General features: G+C 32.0%; 1 protein-coding gene across 1 annotated transcript; it reads right to left on the bottom strand.

The window, feature by feature from the left end:
• Positions 1 to 2,908: 2,908 nt before the first annotated feature.
• Positions 2,909 to 22,279, bottom strand: LOC139513053 (ubiquitin carboxyl-terminal hydrolase 1-like). The gene is made up of 11 exons (XM_071301165.1): positions 22,143 to 22,279; positions 15,140 to 15,294; positions 13,967 to 14,070; positions 13,404 to 13,534; positions 13,064 to 13,126; positions 12,497 to 12,600; positions 10,426 to 11,744; positions 9,482 to 9,677; positions 8,771 to 8,875; positions 4,505 to 5,858; positions 2,909 to 4,027 (listed from the first exon to the last, which is right to left on the bottom strand). The coding sequence occupies exons 2-10, from the start codon at positions 15,280 to 15,282 to the stop codon at positions 5,459 to 5,461; spliced, it is 2,565 nt and encodes an 854-aa protein (XP_071157266.1). The 5' UTR covers positions 15,283 to 15,294; positions 22,143 to 22,279; the 3' UTR covers positions 2,909 to 4,027; positions 4,505 to 5,458.
• Between the last annotated feature and the right edge of the window lie 102 nt (positions 22,280 to 22,381).

The following is a 22,381-nucleotide window of genomic DNA, read 5'->3' as shown; positions in this document are numbered from 1 at the left end:
TTTTTTTTCTAGTTTCCAGACAATAACTTTTGTTTAAGTGTATGGATTTCTCTAGAAATGTAATACAAAGTTCCATACCACAAAGGGAAGGCTGGAATTGAGTTTGGAGGTTATAACTCAAAGGGGATAAAACACCAAGGGGGTGTCATATTTTTTTCTTCAAAATTTTTTAACTTTTAATTTTTTTTAAAGTTTCAAGAAGAAATATTCAATAGATTTTTAAGATCTTTGACTACATTTATTTTGTGTCAGAAATTTGATCACAATCCAAATTCAGACAGTAAGTATCAAGCTTGAATGTTGTGTCCAAACTTGCCCCATCTGTTCAGGGTTGGACTTCTACTGTGGTATTAGGCTGCGCTCAGCAAATCATGTTATTATACTGTGGATTCATTATTTTTCCTTGAATACCAATATTGGTGGAAATCTTTGGAACAGGGAAACCACAAATTTAAATGTGAAATGCTTTGCAAATTTGCTGTATGATTAAATTCAGACTTTTGGAAAACAATGAAAATAAATATCCACGAAATTATTTTCCTCAATCCATGAAAATTAATACCTACAAAAATAAATGAATCCACAGTAGTTTGTTCTTATGTTGTAAGGTTACTTCACTGTCCCAGGTTAGGGGAAGGGCTGTCTGTGCCTGTCTCAAGTCAGGAGCCTGTTATTCAGTGGTTGTCTTTTGTTGATGCGTTACATATTTGTTTTTCCTTCAGTCTTTGTACATAAATTAGGCCGTTAATTTTCTTGCTTGATTTGTTTTCATTTGTCATTTCAGGGCCTTTTATAGCAGACTATGCAGAATAGGCTTTGCTTATTGTTGAAGGCTGTATGGTGACATATAGTTGTTAATTTCGGTGTCATTTGGTGTCTTGTGCAGAGTTGTCTCATTGGCAATCATACCACATCTTCTTTTTTATAAGCCATTTTATAAAAGATGCCTGTACAGCTCTCATACAGATCTACATGATACTAGTAATCAACCATGACAAATTTTCAACAAAAAATCTAAGAAAATTGTAATACCATGTGAATGAAATCTAAGGTTACCATTAAATTAAAAAAAAACTAGAGGGTCCAAGGACCCTGTGTCGCTCACCTGATATTTTTATTTACAATTGTTGCATGATAAATGCAACTGTTGTACTGTCGTTTAGTTTCAGAGATATAATACTAAAAAGTGCATTTGAAACCTATGTTTAATTTCAGCCATGTGGGCAGGCAGGGTCATCATACACAGTGGTCCCTGGATATCCTAGTGGTGATTTAAACCAAGTTTGTTTAAATTCAACAGTTGTTTCAGGGGAGAATTTTTGTACAATTTATCTAACAAGAAATGCAAAGTAATGAGAAAGTTGTGAAGTAGTTTTGTTGTTGCGCAACCCCCCCCCCACTTTGCCAAAAAAACCAAAAAGGTAATAAAAAATTATCATATAAGGGCAATCTATCCTATTAATGATTTCTGCAAAATTCAGTTGATTGTGCAAGGGTTGTATAGCCAGCTGAGGTCATTAAAAACTCTCTTTCTTTTGTTGTTGCAGATAGATCTTGACCTGATAAGCAATTCTACCACATGTCAGATTTGCTCTAAATGCTTTGGTTTTTGAGTGATAAGCCAAAAACTGCATTTTACCCCTATGTTCTATTTTTAGCCATGGCGGCCATCTTGATTGGTTGGCCGGGTCACCGGACACAATTTTTAAACTAGATACCCCAATGATGATTGTGGCCAAGTTTGGTTTAATTTGGTCCAGTAGTTTCAGAGGAGAAGATTTTTGTAAAAGATAACTAAGATTTACGAAAAATGGTTAAAAATTGACTATAAAGGGCAATAACTCCTAAAGGGGTCAACAGACCATTTTGGTCATGTTGACTTATTTGTAGATCTTACTTAGCTGAACATTTTTGCTGTTTACAGTTTATCTCTATCTATAATAATATTCAAGATAATAATCAAAAACAGCAAAATTTCCTTAAAATTACCAATTCAGGGGCAGCAACCTATCAACGAGTTGTCCGATTCATCTCAAAATTTCAGGGCAGATAGATCTTGACCTGATAAACAATTTTACTACATGTCAGATTTGCTCTAAATGCTTCGGTTTTTGAGTGATAAGCCAAAAACTGCATTTTACCCCTATGTTCTATTTTTAGCCATGGCGGCCATCTTGGTTGGTTGGCCGGATCACCGGACACAATTTTTAAACTAGATACCCCAATGATGATTGTGGCCAAGTTTGGTTTAATTTGGTCCAGTAGTTTCAGAGGAGAAGATTTTTGTAAAAGATAATTAAGATTTACGAAAAATGGTTAAAAATTGACTATAAAGGGCAATAACTTCTAAAGGGGTCAACAGACCATTTTGGTCATGTTGACTTATTTGTAGATCTTACTTTGTTGAATATTTTTGTTGTTCACAGTTTATCTCTATCTATAATAATATTCAAGATAATAACCAAAAACAGCAAAATTTTCTCAAAATTACCAATTCAGGGGCAGCAACCTATCAACGGGTTGTCCGATTCATCTGAAAATTTCAGGGCAGATAGATCTTGACCTGATAAACAATTTTACCCCATGTCAGATTTGCTCTAAATGCTTTGGTTTTTGAGTTATAAGCCAAAAACTGCATTTTACCCCTATGTTCTATTTTTAGCCATGGCGGCCATCTTGGTTGGTTGGGCGGGTCACCGGACACAATTTTTAAACTAGATACCCCAATGATGATTGTGGCCAAGTTTGGTTTAATTTGGTCCAGTAGTTTCAGAGGAGAAGATTTTTGTAAAAGTTAACGACGGACGACGGACGACGGACGACGGACGCCAAGTGATGAGAAAAGCTCACTTGGCCCTTCGGGCCAGGTGAGCTAAAAAAGGAAAACCAATAATGTTGAAAGATAAAGTAAATAAAACAAACTTTTATTTCTTTTTAAGAAATTACACAATAAGTAACTGACAAATGTAATATTTATTGCTTCTGATTCATATTTTAATGTGATACAATATATCAGATCTAGATTACATTATATACAAGATGATACATGTAGTGATTCATATTGACAAACACGTTATATGATTTACATTGTGAAAAGTGGTTTGCATCAAGGAAATAAAAAAACAATGCAATAAATAATGAAAGGCCAGTATTTAGTTGGCACATTTTTTCAAATAATTACATCTTTTTTTACACAAATTTCTTTTTACCAACTACAGATTGCGAACAAGATATTAGTTAAACCAAATCATCAATACAAATGAAAAATTTAATTACTAAAGGGTTTTAAACATAAAGTCACCATACAGTATACAACTACAGCTACATGTTTTTAACATCAATAAACACAAACAGAGTTAAAACATTACCCCTAAATCACACATCTATATATATCTTAACAAAACCAGAGGTTTCAGAATCTGTAAATAGTATCTTCATACAAATAGGTAATGGTATGATAACCAATAAGACAACTCTCCACTAGAGGTCAAATGATGTAGAACTTAACAACTATAGGTCATTGTACAGCCTTCACAAATGAATAAAACCCATACCACGTAGCAAGCTACTACTGTATAATACTGACATAATCTGTTTCTTGTTTGGTTCAGTTTTGATCAGTGGTTTTCCCTCCTTCAGCTTGTTCTGTTGTTTTGGTAAAGGTATCAGTAGTTTCCTTTAGCTTGAAATTGCTAGCCCTTGTTAATTATGATGTAAAAAATTTAAATTGTATACCATATAACGGTTTTGAAGCAAAGTTCACGGTCCAATGAGCATACAAAAGTAAAAGTGTAAAAATAAGAACATCCTAGGGTTATAATGTTTGGTTTTTAGTATTTTACCATTACATTGTGGTTTTATATCAACTTAAAACTAAGTGCATATGATCATAAGAGGCAAACTTTTAAAATCAAATGCAAAATTACAATTTTGACCTTCAATGCACTTTTTACTTAAACCTGATAAAGACTTTATGACAAGCTGCCATCTAAATGTATTAAAAATAAATTAACAACCAAATTGACTTCTGAACAAGAATGTGTCCAAAGTACACGAAGCCCCACTCACACTTTTATTTTCCATGTTCAATGGACCGTGAAATTGGATAAAAAATATAATTAGGCATTAAAATTAGAAAGATAATATCATGGGGAACATGTGTACTAAGTTTCAAGTTGATTGGACTTCAACTTCATCAAAAACTACCTTGACCAAAAACTTTAACCTGAAACATGCACTTTCATTTTCTATGTTCAGTGGACTGTGAAATTGGGGTCAAAAAATTAATTTGGCTTTAAAATTAGAAAGACCATATCATAAGGAACATGTGTACTAAGTTTCAAGTTGATTGGACTTCAACTTCATCAAAAACTACCTTGACCAAAAACTTTAACCTGAAGCGGGACAGACGGACGAACGAACGAACGGACAAACGGACGGACGGACAGACGAACGGACGCACAGACCAGAAAACATAATGCCTCTCTACTATCGTAGGTGGGGCATAAAAATGCAACAGGACCTTTACAAAATGCTGATGGTCTATGACATTGTGTCAATATAGATATAAATATAAACATAAGCAATAGTATATATAACAATTTTCCAAGTCTGTTTGATTTCAGGTCATGGACTAAAAAAGAAGTAGATAATTGTTTGACCAAAAACATGTTTCACACATCTCTCGAATAGTGTTGCAAGAAAGGTCGCATAAATATGGGTTCAAATGAGGTTGAATAATTATTAATAAGACATATGAGCCAATAACACATCAGCAATGTTTATCTCATTTTGGAGAAATTGCATCAACTTACTTCTTACATGTCTTATCATGCTTATAGTGAAATATTATTCCTAAATTCGCTTTTAAAAATGTTTGAAATAGTAAGTTTAAATTGCGACAAAATCCCAATTAAGAGCTACTGTAAATGTAAATGGCAAGATGAATAAAAGTGCACACTATATAAATGTCTTTCCTGCTTTACATCTTTTGATTGATTTTAATATTGAAAGTTTAATAATTGTATGTGAATTGTTTCAAACTCAATTCTAATTCTCTACAGACTTTTACCCAAAATAATGAAATGATGTTACCGTATATCATGTACATGCACATAACAATGGTTTTGAACCAGTTTAAATGTAAAACATTATCATGCCTTATGTCTGATCAAAAAACAAGAATTGCACTTAATCTTAAATAATAGAACATGTTTGGCTTCAACTTAATTTGATGTATGTTAACTTTGCAGTACATTTATTTCAGATCACTCAGTTGAACTAGGTCTACTAGCTAGCAAATATTAAAGACTTAAACATCATAAATACAAGTCTATTTGAACAATGTTGAACAGTAAATTTACAACTTAAATGTTATTTTCTATTAAGTTTTGACAAAAATACTACTGCTATTGTTAAAACAATCTAGTCTTTGTAAAGTATTTATGTTTTGGTTCTCCTAACTGATCTTAACTCTGTTTTGTTTGTGATAAAACAGAACATATGGGGTCCCTAACAGAGATCCATCTTGCAACATACTGCAGAATTTTTCTTCAGAGTATACTTTAACCGACTCATCATCACATTGTAGCCAACAATCCTCATACTTCTGAGATGGAATCTTGACAAACTTTGACAGGTTGTCTCCACGGGGTGACTCTGACAAAGCTCTTTGCGACTGAGAGTTGTATGAAGTTAGTGTGCTCCTATTTAAGGCTGGAGATTTGGAGGTGGATGGAGAGGAATACTCCTGAGATCCTGATGATTCTTGTACAGAATGAAATACACGGACATAAGTCAGATAATGTCCTGAGGTCAATGTCACTCCTGCATGGGCTATCAAGCCATATAATCTGTACCTGCAAAAAAAATCATGACAATTAATAGTTACATTAGATGTATGTTTCATTATAATACGTTATTCTGATTGGCTACACTGCAAGCTCACGTTATTCCTTATTCAACTTCATTACTCAATAATTACATCAGATGTATGTTTCATTATAATATTTTATTCTGATTGGCTAACTGCACATCTCGTGTTATTCCGTAAGCAGTTGCATTGCTCAATACAACTTTTCATTAATGATAACACGTGCTCCAACAATAAAGTGCACAGGTGAATTAAATAATAAAATATATAAAATTCGTGTTTTCATAATCATAGCTAAAAAATGTAATTATAAGTATTGAATGCTTCTTTTTGTAACTTTATAGGGTTGTAAAAGCGTTGACCGTGCGTACATTTTTAGAATGAAGCGCTTCCGCGCTTCATACAAAATGTACTTCGGTCAACGCTTTTACAACCCAATAAATTTACAAAAAGAAGCATTCAATTCTTAAATAAAATTTATCATTCATGATGACACGGGTCCCACAATAAAGTGCACAGGTAAATTAAATAAAAACTTGATAAAAATCGTTTTTTTCATGATCCTTGCTAAAAAATGTATCGAATGCTTCTTTTTGTAACTTCATAGGGTTGTAAAAGCGTTGACAGTGCACACATTTTTAGAATGAAGTGCTTCCCCACTTCATACAAAATGAACTTTGGTCAATGCTTTTACACCCCAATGAACAATGATGAAGTTACAAAAAGAAGCATTCAATTCTTAAATAAATTTAAAAAAAACATGTATAAATTTAAAAAAAACATGTATAAATTTATGCATATAATACAATGTATTAACAAGAATGCACTCGCTGAAATGTCTCGCCTTCTTTAATAATCATTGATATCATGTTGATAGTCCTTAATATAAAGCTTTATTACAACTGTCACATAAACTAAACATTAACCAAGATAACTATACATTGACCAATGAACCATGAAAATGAGGTCAAGGTCAGATGAACCAAGCCAGGCAGGCATGTACAGCTAACAATTATTCAATACAACAAATATAGTTGACCTAATTTGCTTATAGTTTTAAAAAAACCCAGACCAAAACACAAAAACTTAACTCGGAGCAATGATATGAAAATGAGGTCAAGGTCAAATAAAACCTGCGCAACTGACATATAGATTGTAATATTTCCATACACCAAATATAGTTGACCTATTGCATATAGTATTAGAAAAAAAGACCAAAACTCAAAAACTTAACTTTGACCACTGAACCATGAAAATGAGGTCAAGGTCAGATGACACATGCCAGCTAGACATGTACACCTTACAATCATTCCATACACCAAAGATAGTAGACCTATTGCATACAGTATAAGAAAAACAGACCAAAACACAAAAACTTAACTATAACCACTGAACTATGAAAATGAGGTCAAGGTCAGATGAAACCCACCAGTTGGACATGTACACCTTACAGTCCTCCCATACACCAAATATACTAGACATATTGCTTATAGTATCTGAAATATGGACTTGACCACCAAAACTTAACCTTGTTCACTGATCCATGAAATGAGGTCGAGGTCAAGTAAAAACTGTCTGACGGGCAGAGGTCTTCGCAGGTACGCACATACCAAATATAGTTCTCCTATTACTTATAATAAGAGAGAATTTACAAAAATCTTAACTTATTTTTTTTAGTAGTCACTGAACCATGAAAATGAGGTCAAGGACATTGGACATGTGACTGACGGAAACTTCCTAACATGAGGCATTCATATACAAAGTATGAAGCATCCAGGTCTTCTACCTTCTAAAATATAAAGCTGTTAAGAAGTTAGCTAAAGCTGCCGCCGCCTGATCACTATATCCCTATGTCGAGCTTTCTGCAACTAAAGTCGCAGGCTCGACAAAAATGAATTAGACACAAATAATACCCTATACATTATTCTCATGTAGGACTTTTAAATATGATCAATTCCAAGCAAGGATTATAACACCCTATTTATATGTGTTGACTGTAAGGTAATTACTACTAAAATGACAAAAACATCATTTATTGTAGGTTATTAAAGCTAAATATTGAGTTACATACATCCATAAATTATATAAAGATTTGTTTCTTTGAACAAATACTAGGTCTTATTCATCCATTTGTATGGACCATTGTTACTACTCATGACATGTGTAACATGTTACTAAAATATTTTAATTATTAGGGGCTGCATATACGGTTCATGCCACTGCTGGTGGACATTTATTCCTGAGGATTTCACCAGCCCAGAAGTCAGCACTTTGGTGTTGACATGAATATCAATTATATGGTCATCCTTATAAATTTACTGTTTGCAAAAGTATGAATTATTCAAAATACTATGGATTTTCTTATCCCAGGCATAGATACCCCTAGCCGTATTTGGCACAACTTTTTGGAATTTTCGGGCATAAATGCTCATCTTTGTACTTGTTTTGCTTTTTATATATTTTGATCTGAGATCACTGATGAGTCTTATGTAGAAGAAACGTGTGTGTGGAGTATTAAATTATAAGCCTGGTACCTTTGATATCCTTTGATAACTATTAACTGTTCCTGAACACAAAAATTAGACATTCAACTTAACAATAAAGGCCACCCTTACAAAAACCTAATTCAAATACAGATCCTGCTCACAAGTATCTGATAATGCTCTCATCTACTTTCTGTTTTGCAAAACCTTTAGATTTAGAAATTTCATAGGCTAATGTTATAATTACCAGAACAGAATGTAGAACAGATATTGTCAGATTCTTATAAAAGAAGCAGGGACACAAGATCTAAAATGGACATAATGAAGGTTCAATTGCCTAAAATCAAGGACAGTTCTCACTATGACTTGTTCTGAATAACGTTTACCTGATCAGATATTGTTTAGGTATACTTACCTATGATCAGATCTACTGCATGGACTTGGACATTTGTGTCTTAAACAAGGCAATGACAGTGGTATCCTTACATGGTCATTTATCTTAGACATATAGCCAAATATCCTGAAAAAAATCCATTCAAACTTTACTGTAACACAGTCAAGTAAATTAAATAAGAATAACAAAATAATATATAATCATGATAATACATATAAATCAGATAATATAATTGCATCTTCAGGTCACCATTCAGCCTTTAACAATGCGTAAAACCCATACTGTATTTATAGTAAGCAACCAGTAGAAATCAAAATAAGAGTTTTAGATTTACAGATGTCATCATGGTCTTTATGTCCCATTTTAAATTTATCAATAAAAACATTAAATTAATTTTTTGAATTAACAACAACTATACACTATTAAAATATCTATAAACAATTTTTTGACGTTTGCATGGTTTAATAATTCAGCATAGTACATGTAGTACTAAAAAAAAACACATGTTTCGTCTACAAAGACTCATCAGTGACGCTCAAATCAAAACATTTATAAAGCCAAACTAGTACAAAGTTGAAGAGCATTGAGGATCCAAAAATAATATGAAATTTTGAATTTTTTCAACCTTTTAAGACTGTTAGACAAAACTTAAAGATAATTTAAATAAAATTGTGTTATCGTCCTGTAATTCATATAATTATTAATTCCTATAAAATTGTGTATTTTACTTACCCTGATGCTGTAGAAAATCTTTTTAGATGAACCGATAGTACATCAGGTAAGACATTATAATGTAATGATCTTTCAGCCTCAACATGGTGTTGACATTTGTCACAGAAATACTTGTTATCTCCCTTTAATCTTTCTACTTCACAGAATGACTCCAGTAGCTTTGGTAATGATGGATCTTTATCATCTTCTTCATCATCTGCAATTTATATTCAATGTATTTTAGTATTTTAGTCTGAAAGTTTCATGTACGGGTATCGGAGTTCAAGTTTTCCTCAACTCAATTTTGTATAAAATAAATCTGTTAGCTATATACTCTATCAATCTTGGAGGGGGAGAACTATAGACATAAGGCAAACTGAGGAGTCTATAAAACATTCACCAGACAGTTATTTTCTGTTGTGATGATGTTACATGCATGTATATATGTCCCCCTGTATGTCAGTCAAGTGTAATACCTACACAAAGTCTTTTATATACATGCATACTTGATATACTCGAAGATGTAAATATTATTTACTTGTACATGTATATTGGTTAGATTCAAATATTCCTTTCAAGGTCAAATAATAAACCCTTTTTTCTGGTTTTACAACTATGATGACTTTTTAAAATAAGAGTTTAACCTTTTATCATGTTTATCTCATTAACTTAACAAAGAAATATACTCTGTGTAGATGCTGAGTAACTGCACAAGATGTCAGAAAGGTTTTGGAGTTACTGTCCTTGATTTGATTTGATTTTTGGTGTAATAACCCCACTATGTCATGTATATAGCACCGCATTTAGGCTATTTCGTGGTGGCCAGTTTTTATTGATGGAAAAGATAATGTCCTTGAGTTTGCCTACATATTGAGAACTGAGAATTGGTTTTGTATGGCCTTTTAATCATGTTAATTGATCTTTGCATGTACCTAATTGTCCCCTATTGTACCTAATTGTAGTACCTGATTGGCAGTTTTCCTCTTTGGCATCATCTTCATCATCACTCGTCTCAATATTTTCTTTTCGAACAGCAACACTAATATCATGAAACTCCTCTATTTTTTCTCGAGAAAATTCACATTCTGTACATTTTGTTCTTAACATCAGTGTCCCCATGAATAATTTCTCTACAAAATCTTTTTTTTTAGTACTTGTATTGTTTTGATCAGAGAAATCTAGTTTTGCCATAGCAGAGAGAACTCTATTCTTTGGTGAATGTGTTGGAGTCAATGTTTGTGTTGCATATGCTGCACTGACAGATTTTTTAGGACTATCACATACATGGTCACAATTTTCAAGTTTAACAACTGGCATTCCATTTTTCAGAGGTGAATTCTTTAAATTCAAAAGTCCATTTTTCATCGGTGAATTTTTTAAATTAAAAGACCCTTCAGATAATGGTGAAATTTTTGCATCTGATAACCCATTACTAAGTAAAGGTTTTCTGATGCAAGAATATTTGGAAGGTGAAGCTCTTTCTTTAAAATTTTCTCCATTAAAAGAATTTGTTTCAGGACTTGAATTTTCATTTGTTTCCATAGTGTATTCAGTACCATGTACCCCATCAATACAGGACAACAGCTCTCTTTCTTGATTTGACATTAGATGTTCCTCAGTGTTGTTGCTATTGTTAATATTCATTCTGTTCTTCAGCACTGCTCCCCTCATACCCAATCTTTTACAACTAGCACTTCCCTTTAACATAGCCATTATAGATAGCTGATTATCTTTCTGTGAGTCATTTTCCCCTGAAATGTCTGAGATGCATACTACACCATTTTCTTTCCCATCACACATAATATTTTCACTATTTCCATTGACCATTGAGTTCTTTTTTCTCTGTCTTTTAATACTTATACAATCAGATCCTTTGGTTTCAAGAGGTATGTCTGCAATTTGACATTCTGGCACTTTTTCAGGGGAGATAATTTCAACACTCCCTCCAGTCATAGCACTTTCACTTTCATCAATTTGTTCAAGTAAATCTGTTTTATTGCAATTTTCTTCGGTGGAGATAAAAGGTTTATGAAATAAATCTTGGCTGATATTTTCAGAATGAGAAATGGAACAATCCCTTTTTGACTTCTCTTCTTTTCCTGCTGATATAAAACTTTGCATTATGGGATTCATTAATTTGTTGGTATTTGGTAATTTCACTGGTTGAATAGAATTCTTTAATTTTAAAATTTCCTTTTCTGCATCTTGTAGATAACATAGGATGCACCTCAATAATTCCTGGGCATCATGTTGTAAACTTCCCTCAAACATTGGATTCAGCTCCCTGAAAAAAATATAAACCAATTACTTTTTTAAATTTCAAATTACTATAAATTATCTGTAGACTGAATGTTGTTTGCACAAAATTAAATATGACACAATCTTCTATTTGCAACATAAACTATAGTATATACCTTCACATATATACTACCCATATACTTTACAGAACAATTTTCCAATGTCCTCTTCTGCAGCACCATATGTTATCTGTCCAAGGGCAATAACTCCAATCATTTTATTTTTTTGTTTACATAAAAAAATATAAAAAAATGCAGAGGTAAACATGCTTTCAGTGAAATTTTTTTCAATAGAATTTGCATAACTTCCTAAAAAACAATTATTTGTCAATTGTTTTGAAATGTTCATAAACATTACTGATATTAACCATTGATATAAAATATACTCTGTGAAGAAATGTGTCACGAAATAGAAGTTCCTTCATAATATAAGTTCCAAGTGGAAGAAATATTCTGTAATATCATTTCCATTGGAACATATAAATCAGTATTTGTTCCTTATGGAATAAAGGGTATAGAATATTTGTTCCAACAGGAGCATATACTTTGACATTGTTTATAACAAATTTTCCAGTGGGACTTGTTTGGTGGAACAAATACAAGCTGACATTCAGACACTCAGTATTTCTTTGTTCTTCAATTTGTATGTCATAAAACTGAAAATAGAAATGGCAAAATATCCAGTTTTCATGGTTTTAAGTGGTATATATTTTTGTAGACAAACTAATGAAATTCTAACCTGATTGCACCCAAAATTTTCTCTGGTTTGATTGCCATAGACATAACATCTTCTGTAGCTATATCATGATGTTTTTCCTCTTGTCGTTCCATAGTTCTGTACAACTGTAATAAAAATACAAATTCAGTTTTTTCTTTTCCAGAGAAAGCAGATTAACAAAGACTTGTATTCCTCCAATATAAACAACTTATTAATCTACAATATCCCATTTCACTACTGTAGCTATCTACTTGTGCAGTACTTTTTAATACAATCTGTTACCTATTAATAAAACTTGCTGGTTGGGTGTTTCATTGAGACTATTCTGATGTAAATGGCAATCTAGTACTTGAAAGTGGAGTCTTACGAAATGGTGCAATCTCACTTACATAATTATTGTTGCTTAACAGTAGCATTATAACAATATTATAAAATGTTATCAGTGCCATTAATTGCAACATGCCCACTGCATGAAAGTTCTTTGTACCAAGTTTCTTTTTTATAATTCCTATAACTATTTTTATTGGTTTATTCATTTACAAGACTTTGTACTGATAAGAATAAAAAATAAAATAAAATATAGCCAACCTTGTACAAATATTTGACAAGTTCACAAGTCTGTGGTGTTTTATAGTCTTCATCTTCATCTCCCTGTAATGATAAACATACCTAGTCATGATATCCTCTTTGATTTTGTATCTCTATTGTAAAAGATTAATTATGATAAATTTACTGAAATGAAAACTTCAAATTTCTGTGGACTTTTACCTCAGTAGAAGACATTTTACAAGTCCCAGTAATACATTGAAAAAAATCCTGGTCTTTATATAAAATTTATGTTAAATCAATAATTTGCAATTTTTTAAACACCATGACTACCACATAGGGTCTCCACTGGTCAGTAGCATAACACAGAATACATAGTAACCTTTAGCTGTTTATCTTGTTTCTGTAACTTTTCAGTTTGTACTAATTCTTGGTATAAATCATCTAATCTGTCCAGAAATCTTGGTGTAAATCTGAGTATCTGTAGGACACTGTTCAGAAAACAGGTATTACCTGACAAAAAGAAAGATAAACAAAAGGTTAACTGGTTTGACCTGTCATATATGGAAGAAAGCAACAGTAATTTTTCAAAACTAACACTTATGACAATTATTTGGTGTTAAATGTCCAGTGGCAATTATTACATGTAGATCACGCAAAGAGCATATATATGAATGTTATTTTTAAAAAAATCTGCTTTGTACTAGACTGACATATTGAGCCAGTTATTCAAATGGTTATTCACAAGGTTACCTGATGACATATCACCTTACACAAGCACATTATTTTCCAGACAACCACACAGACTTTTTTCATACTCCTCAATTCCATTTTTTTAATTTTCTGTTTAACCCAGTTGGGGATTGAATATAAAACCTCCTGCCCCTTGACAAAATTTGTGTTTGTTTAAGCCATAATACCAGATGGATGCATTCATAAAAATACCTAAATTTTCTAAAGATGAAACAGCAGGAACTACAGAACTTTCAGTAATGCTGGTATCTCCATCAAAAGAAACATTCTTCTCTGTTATATCATCACTCACTTCCCTAAATCAAATTATATATATGTACATGATGTAAATAATTCTATCAGTGTTCATTATATAATTACTGTATATATTGAAACATTCCATCATTCATATATAAAATAATTAATAATTTTAACAGTAGTAAAGGTTATGTTGACAAAATTCATTGATGTGTTAATCCAGCCTTAAAATTAGGCTGTTAGTTTTGTTGTATGACTTGTTTTACATTTGTCATTTCCGGGGCTTTAATAGCTGACTATGTGGTATGGGCTTTGCTCTGTGTTGAAGGCCATACAGTGACCAATAGTTATTAATTTTTGTGTCATATAGTTTTTTGGGAAGAGTTATCTCATTGACAATCATACGACATGTTCTTTTTCATATTTATTCAACTTTATATAATGTGTAAAAATGTGTTAAAATACACTTATCATTTTTCAGTTAGTTCATACTTGCCAACTGTGACTATTTTCGGGCATTTCCCCAATGGAGGCTCCTATTTGGAAATTTTTAAAGAACAACTTTGTCCACAATTAAAAACAAAACAATCAATGGTCATGGTTATAGGTTTGTTAAAGTATCGAGAAGCAAAAATAACCAATATTAAAATAAATTTGAAGGCCTCTTTAAAGGTTTTGTAGGACCATCTTGCACATAGTACCCACATGAGCATTTTGAAATGTTGGCAGGTATGTCAGTCAGAGGTACTCCTTGAACAATTGTCAATCAATTTTTTTTTTTTTACTTGAAAGAGTGAATAGTAATATACTTATAAATACAGGTAAATTTTTTATATATATATTCATATTTTCTTATGAGGTTTTGAATAATCTTCACCATTTGGAAATATCTTGGAAAATGCAAAAAGAGTGCAAATACATAATGAGCAAAAATTAAAGAAATAATAACCCTGTATATTTATATCATTCAGAATTAAATTAGATTTTTTTTCAGCGTAAATACTGGCTATCAATGTTGCATATCCATAAATCAAATACATGTATAATCAAGTGTGAAAACTTACCTCTTCTGAAAAAACTATTTTAGTTGGGATAGGATAAGAAATACAAATGTAATTGAGTTTATACCTTGCAATTAAAGGCTCTTTCTTCTCGCTGACTGATGTTGGGGTATTGGTTGTTGAATCAGTTGAGCCTCTTTTGAGAAATTTCAATGATAACTTGGCTCTTTTCCTGACAGGACCAGGACTATCTGCATCTGCTACAACCATAACAACTTGAACCTAATGCAAAAGAAATAGATTTGCAATGCATTAAAAATAACTTCCTGTAAAAACACATTTCAAACATTTATTTGGCGTTTTGGAACTTTTTGCTGACATTGTACTTGGAAATTATGTTCCCATTAGTTGATTGTGTAATGTTTTGGGCATTTTTGTATTTTTATTTCCATCTTCCATGTCTTCACTTTCTTCTTCTTTTCTTCTTTTACCAGGCTTTCAAAATAACATAGAAGACTCATTCCCAATTGTAGTCAATCATGACTTGCATTTTTGTTTTATTTATCTAGGTCCAGCCAAACTCCAAAACTTTTCCAGGTGCACAGGTTTGTCTGTACAGAGATAATTTTGTGGTGTAAATATGGCCATATATTTGCTAAAAGGTAATGATGAACCTTCACAAATTATTCAGATCATAACCTTGAACCAGATGCTCCACAGGGCACAGCTTTATACGACCGCAGAGGTCAAACCCTGAACTGTTGGGGCAAGTATGGACACGACATTCAAGCTTGATACAGCTCTGAATTTGGATATTGTGATTAAATAGTTGACACAGCAAAGGTTTCTGACACAGAATGAATGTGGTCTAATGAACTTAAAATATTTTTTTTTTTGCATTTGAGCAATACACTATGCTGTTGAATATAAATCCCCTCAAAAAATATATTTGAAGAAATATTCTTTTTAATTTTTGAAATCTGAAATGAGAAAAATTTTACCCCCCCCCCCACCCCCCACCCCCCATCCATCCATCTCCATTTGTTTTTCTCACCTCCTCCAATCCCTTATTTCAAAAATAATCTCAATTCAAATTTAAATTAAGTTGGCAACAATAACTACTCATTTAAATACATGTTCATCATAAAGTATCAAAATATAAAATAACTTAGTCATGATTAAAATTAATATTAATTGACAGTGACTTCTAAAAATAAATTTACAGCTACACATCTCAAGACAATTATCACGTTCTTTAACATAATTTTCAAGCAGTGTCAGGGAGGTAATCAAGTAATCCAACATATAACAGTATTCTTTGAATTTTAATTGGAATTGGATTACCTCCCTTACACTGCCTTTAACCAGAAAAACCCTGGTTTCCTCCCCTTTTTGCCCCGATTAAATTGCTTAATGATTTGATCCATTACCCTATATAACCATCCCTTTGTAGTATGGAAACTTGTGGTATAATTTCAGAGAGATTTATACACTTAAACACAAGTAATTGACTAAAAACTACACAAATGCTTATTTGGGCCCTCACTTGTTGAAACCCCCTAGGAGCAAGAACCCCAAAACTCAATTTCAGCCTTTCCTTTGTAGTAAGAAACCTTGTAGTATAATTTCAGAAAGATCCATACACTTCAACACAAGTTATTGTCTGTAAACTAGAAAAATGCTTCTTTTTGGCCCCTTATTCCTAAATGTTCAGGGATATAAACTGACACCTTATATGGAACATTGTGGTATAATGTAAGAGAGATCCATACAGTTAAACATAAGTTCTTGTCCCAAAACTTCAAAAATGCTTGTTTTTGGCCCCTTTTTGGCCCTGAATTCCTAGACTGTTTGCCCCATAACCCTTAAAATAAATCCCAACCTTCTACTTAATGGTATGAACATTGTGGTACAATTTCAGAGTTATTGAAATACTTATGCACAACTTATTGTCATGAAACTAGATAAATGCTGTTTTGGGCCCCTAATTCCTAAACCTTTGGGACCATAACCCCCAAAAACAATCCCAAGCTTTCTTTTGTGGTTATTAACATTGTGTTAAAATTTCATTGATTTCATATTACTTATTCAAAAGTAATTATCCGGAAACAATCCGTCTTCGGACGATGACATGATACCAATATACAACCAAATTTTTTTTAATTTTTGCGGTCGTATAAAAACGATTTTTTGTTGAATTTGAACATAAAGTTATGAAGAACACTTCGTAAATGTGAAATGATTTGCTATAAAGTCATGTGACTGGCTATAAATGACCAGTCCCCTTAGTATAGAAAATGTTGTAAATATGGCGCGAACACAACACGGGAACGTCACTTAGGTCTTATATTGTAACGTCAAAACTTTGTGACGTGTCACTTGTATACTTGGGCTTATATAGATCGATTACATTATTAGAACATGCAACGTTTTATTCCTTAATTCACGTATTCCCTGGGGAAACGATATAGACTATAAATGTATAAATACACTTGTATGTAAATTTGTCTGCCATTATGTAAAATCATACCAGGTCCTGTAAACTTTGACATCTTAATTCTAAAAGATTGACATCACAATAGTCCATTTGCAAATTACCGAATTGATTCTGTTATTACACACGTTTTAAACAGATTACTTCCCTTTGTCAGTCTTAGGCTGTTTCTATACGGGACAAAATTGGCTTTTGACAACATGGCCAATACAAAGCATGATGAATTGAAAATGATGTTTCAGCCATTTAACTAACTTTTCATAAAAAATAATTTCTGATGTCAAAAGTATTTAGCTTAACCCTTTCACCAATAGCTGCCCAGACAGAAGCTACTCTGAGACGATGGCTTCCCAGGCTACTTTTACTCAAGAGGGCAGTCAGGGGTACTACTTGTACAAGTGTATTTTATTTACTTGAAGAAGTAAAAAAAAATATGGACCATAATTTGCTATTGGGCTCCGTTTCCTATAACTATAGAAAAGTGATAAAATTTGAATTACTATAAGAAAAGCTGTAACTACATCTAAAGATGCCATTATTTTTATTAACATACAAGTGTATGCTACTCTTCCCCAGAAAAAAAATTGAAATATACGAATTTCAAAGATTCTACAACCGTATTTTTGTGTCGTTTCTCGCGTTACTTTTTGCTTCCGAAGAGCATAACGCTGACTGATTTATAGATAATCGTCACCGGCAAATTCGTAACTTTTGCTTTCAAATAACAAAGAACATCGACCAATAAGAATAGTGAGAAGAAAATGCCGAGAACTATAAGTATTTATGTAGCAGATGTAAGAACAGTGGCGTGATTTTTGTGTCCGATTTCGTAACGCAAATTTTAGATGATGTAATCTGCTTTGTTGTAATAGAATTCTTAAAAACAATATGCAAATATGAACTCTCGCGAGATGTTCAAACAGGTAAATCAGAGATGATTTACATTCTTGTTTTGATCTTCGTAATAATTAAGTAAGAAAATGACGTTATCGTTATGCGTTACATTTCACACGAAACAGAAGTCCAGTTATTTATTAAAATTGTTTTTGTCCTTAAGTTCTAATCATTTCCGGTCATACGTGAAACATGTGACTAACATGTGATCACGCCCTTACAGCCGGACATACGATATACTAGTTCTAAACATTGTTTTTGTTTCCAACAGGATGTTAGCAAACATAATCTGTAGACTTGTTTCGACTTGTTTAAAAAAGGAAAATACAATTTTCAAAGAGATTGCGCCGGGGGTCTATTATTATTCCTATGTGCATAATGTTACATACGATCTTGTGTGAAAATAAATGCCCAATGACTTGACAAAATCTATTTCAAATTTGACCGACGTTTAAACACACTACGTTTCCCAATAACGATGTAAAGGGTCCTTGGAAAATTCAATCGAAATTACGTCTCTTATCATGGTGCCGATGTTCGTTGGATTGATTTTGCTTCAGCAGTAAATATTACTGGATATTTTAGGTGAATAAAGATAATTAAATGAAAAATGCATGTTAATATACCGTTACACTAGGAATGTACAAAGTTGGTAACTTTGTCACAATTTTTAATTATTTTTTTTTATTCATGTTCTGCAAACACTTTTCAGAAACGCAATAAACTTGTCAAAGGAAAAGTAAAGTTTTACCAGACATGACTTGAAAGGAAGTACTTTATTGATTTTAGCCCACTAAAGTAGGTTAAAATGTGGAAACCATGTAGATGGTGTACAGTTCACAAATATCACATGGTGCCTATTTTAAAGATTTTAATTCCAAGTTAAAAGTTTTTTTCTTTACTGGATTTAAAGAATTTTACATTGCCAATGATTTGGAATAAATTTTATATAACTGGAATTTCAAAACCAAATATAAATATATTTTTTTGGCCAAAACATCAAGATACAACGATTATGGTATCCTGTATCAATGAAGAAAATATGGAAAATTCTGAATAAATTGTACTAATTGTTTTCAAAACAAGCACATATTTAGGAGTTTTATAATACTGTTACATTTAAGATGGATTTTAAGAAAAAGTATACTGTTCAGATTATTTTAAGCAGATTTTGCAATAAAATAAAACTAAAAAAATGCTTTCGGTTTCTTATGGTTTCCTGTCACGTTTAAAAAAAACTTTAATATAACATTGAAAATAGATTTTAAATATTAACATGAAGCAAGTAACACTAGTAATGGTGTTTATTTATGCCTTTTGAATTATATTGTGCAAAATAAAGAAAATAAAGATTGGTTTCCTGTTTGGTTTCCTGTCACGTAAACGGTGAATCAAAATGTATTAATTTTTTCTCGAAAAACTCAATTGTTCCATTCATACTATTCTAACACCAACACAACCCACAAAATAAAAGTTAAAATTTTAGAACTTATAAAAAAGGATACAAAAAGAAACCAAAGGCTGAATACCAAATTATGGTCCATATACACATATAAGTAAATTTGTAGGATACTTATACAAGTGAATTTTATTTACTTGTATAGATAAAAAAAAAATAGGCTTAGTTATGTCCCTTAGGCATTCAGATTTTTTTACTTGCATAAGTAAAAAAATCATCCTTTCTATATTTCTTGAATTCTTAAGATTTCTTTGCTCTACTAGAATTTTAAATTAAGTACCCTTTACAGATGTCTTTACTAATCATTTAAGTGTAATTTCAAGGACAATGAAAATCCCATTTGACTGTTATCTTCATATCACTGCTTATTTACAAGACCCAAAGGAGCAATTTTTGATTGCCTAAATTGAAATTGCCTTGCGCAAATATACAAGATCTTTGCTCAATCAGTTTCTTTGATGAATTAATGAGATGAAACATTGAACTTTAATAAAAAAATTTGAGCTAACCTAGGAAAAATCATTAAAGGCATGATTTTACATCTAAAAACTTGAGGATTTTTGTGGGATTGTAAGAAAAATTTATTTATTTTTTAGAAAATTAAGGGGAGATTATTCCAACATTATTTATTTACTTATATGTGTATATTTTTTTTACTTCTTCAAGTAAATTAAATACACTTGTAGAAGTAGTACCCCTGACTGGAGGGAGATCTTAATAATAAATATCAATAAAAACTTGTCTGTAGTTATTTGTGTCTTTAAATCATAAATAACACCATGTTTACAGTTTTGTTCATGTTTTGATAATTTTTTCTTCATAAAAATTAAAATATTCATATTTTCGAATTTTCGGCATTATCTATCTAGGTGAAATTCCCAAAATTCGGCTCCTTGACCCATAATCATAATTTTTCAACCCAAAACGGCAAAATTTTGCAAAATTTAATGAGGCTGTACAAATTCCTTACACTGAACGATGTCCATTCCAAGTGTTTTGTACATAAAACTACATTCAAGTAAAAAAAGTATACTAGTTTGGCTTCAATTCTTCCATATTCTTTCAAAAAAAATTTCCCCTCATTGCAAATTCTCTTAAATTCCGTAAATTTCCTCTGATTTTGACACGGTTTTCCATAAATGAAAGCGTCATGTTTACACTTTCATCCGAGTATTCAACAAAGAAAGATAACTCATGTTTGCACTGTTTTCAGCGGGAAATATAAAAGAGGTATTACAATCCCTGTAAAACAGGACTCATTGTCAGCTGTCTGAAGCGTGAATCCCTGTAAAACAGGACTCATCGGCGAAAGGGTTAACAACAAATTAATGCAATTAAAAGATTTGAAAACCTTAAACATGTTAAAGATGACTTATATTACACACAGGTAAACTTGCTCTTTCTTCTAGCTCTCCATTGTAAATACTAATTAATATGTCCCTCATAAGGGAGACAACTAAAAAGGGATCTCTAATTATAGGGTCAATTACAGGAATTGGCAAATAGACTATTAAAAAGTAATGTTGCTTGACATCAGAAGGTTATTCTGTCATAAGGAGACAAAATTCAGCTAAATACCAAAGTGTAAATAAGTTTAAGTCTCATATAAAACATGTCAACCCTGCTGCATTTTTGCGCCTGTCCCAAGTCAGAAGCCTCTGGCCTTTGTTATAATTTTTAATTTTAGTTTCTTGTGTATAATTTGGAGTTAAGTATCATTTTCATTATCACTAAACTAGTATATATATTTGTGTGTAGGGGCCAGCTGAGGGACGCCTCTGGGTGCGGGAACTTTTCGCTGCATTGAAGACCTATTGGTGACCTTTTGCTGACAGTTGTCTGTTCTGTGGTCAGGTTGTTGTCTCTTTGACACATTCCCCACTTCTATTCTCTATTTTATTATTCTACAGATGGACACCAGTTTTGTAGCGTCCCAAATGTAAAACGTTTAGATAATTTTAACATGACAAATCAAGGGAAAAACTCGGCAGCAAGAGGGTTACATTAAACCATCAGCTGCTCATGGGATACTATAGCAAGTCAGCCAATTGTCTCTAATGAAGAGCTGGTGTTAGAAATAGAATGATAAATATAACCTAGTCTATGGCAAGGCTATTGGCGTCATAGAAAAAAAATAAAAATAGCCTTGCCAGACGTCATAATTATTTGGACTAAATATAACCATGAGACTCATGTTTATTTTTATCATGAAGAGTTGGTAAACTTTATCAGAAAACAAGGAAACATTATAATTCGTTTGGATTTTTTATAAAACTTTCTTACAACAAGCCAAAGAGCTTCAGCTCTCAGCTTTCGAAACAGTCACAGGATAGTCAAACTAATGACGGTGGTGTTAGAAGTAGAAGTAGCCTCCAGTGTAGAAACTTTTGAATTCGCCGGAAATAATGGATCTTGGCGGTTATTTTCGTATGTAGTTCTATTAATAAAATGCTCTCATTTTTTATGAAATTCATAGATTTCCATTTAACTGTTATTTAAAAAAATATGAAATATATGAATTA

The sequence above is a fragment of the Mytilus edulis genome, chromosome 2, assembly GCF_963676685.1.
Source record: "Mytilus edulis chromosome 2, xbMytEdul2.2, whole genome shotgun sequence".
Classification (NCBI taxonomy): Eukaryota; Metazoa; Mollusca; class Bivalvia; order Mytilida; family Mytilidae; genus Mytilus; species Mytilus edulis.
The sequence above is the reverse complement of the archived record's forward strand: the minus strand, read 5'-3'. Positions and strand labels throughout refer to the sequence as shown.

What these genes read in the sequence shown, in the direction of transcription:
- LOC139513053 (XM_071301165.1), bottom strand. Translation starts at nt 15,282, where the DNA reads ATGGTTGTAGCAGATGCAGATAGTCCTGGTCCTGTCAGGAAAAGAGCC. An exon ending in AACAAGATAAACAGCTAAAG is followed by an intron (nt 13,127 to 13,403) that starts GTTACTATGTAT and finishes TTATCATTACAG; the next exon opens with GGAGATGAAGATGAAGACTA. An exon ending in AGATTTTCTACAGCATCAGG is followed by an intron (nt 8,876 to 9,481) that starts GTAAGTAAAATA and finishes GATTTTTTTCAG; the next exon opens with GATATTTGGCTATATGTCTA.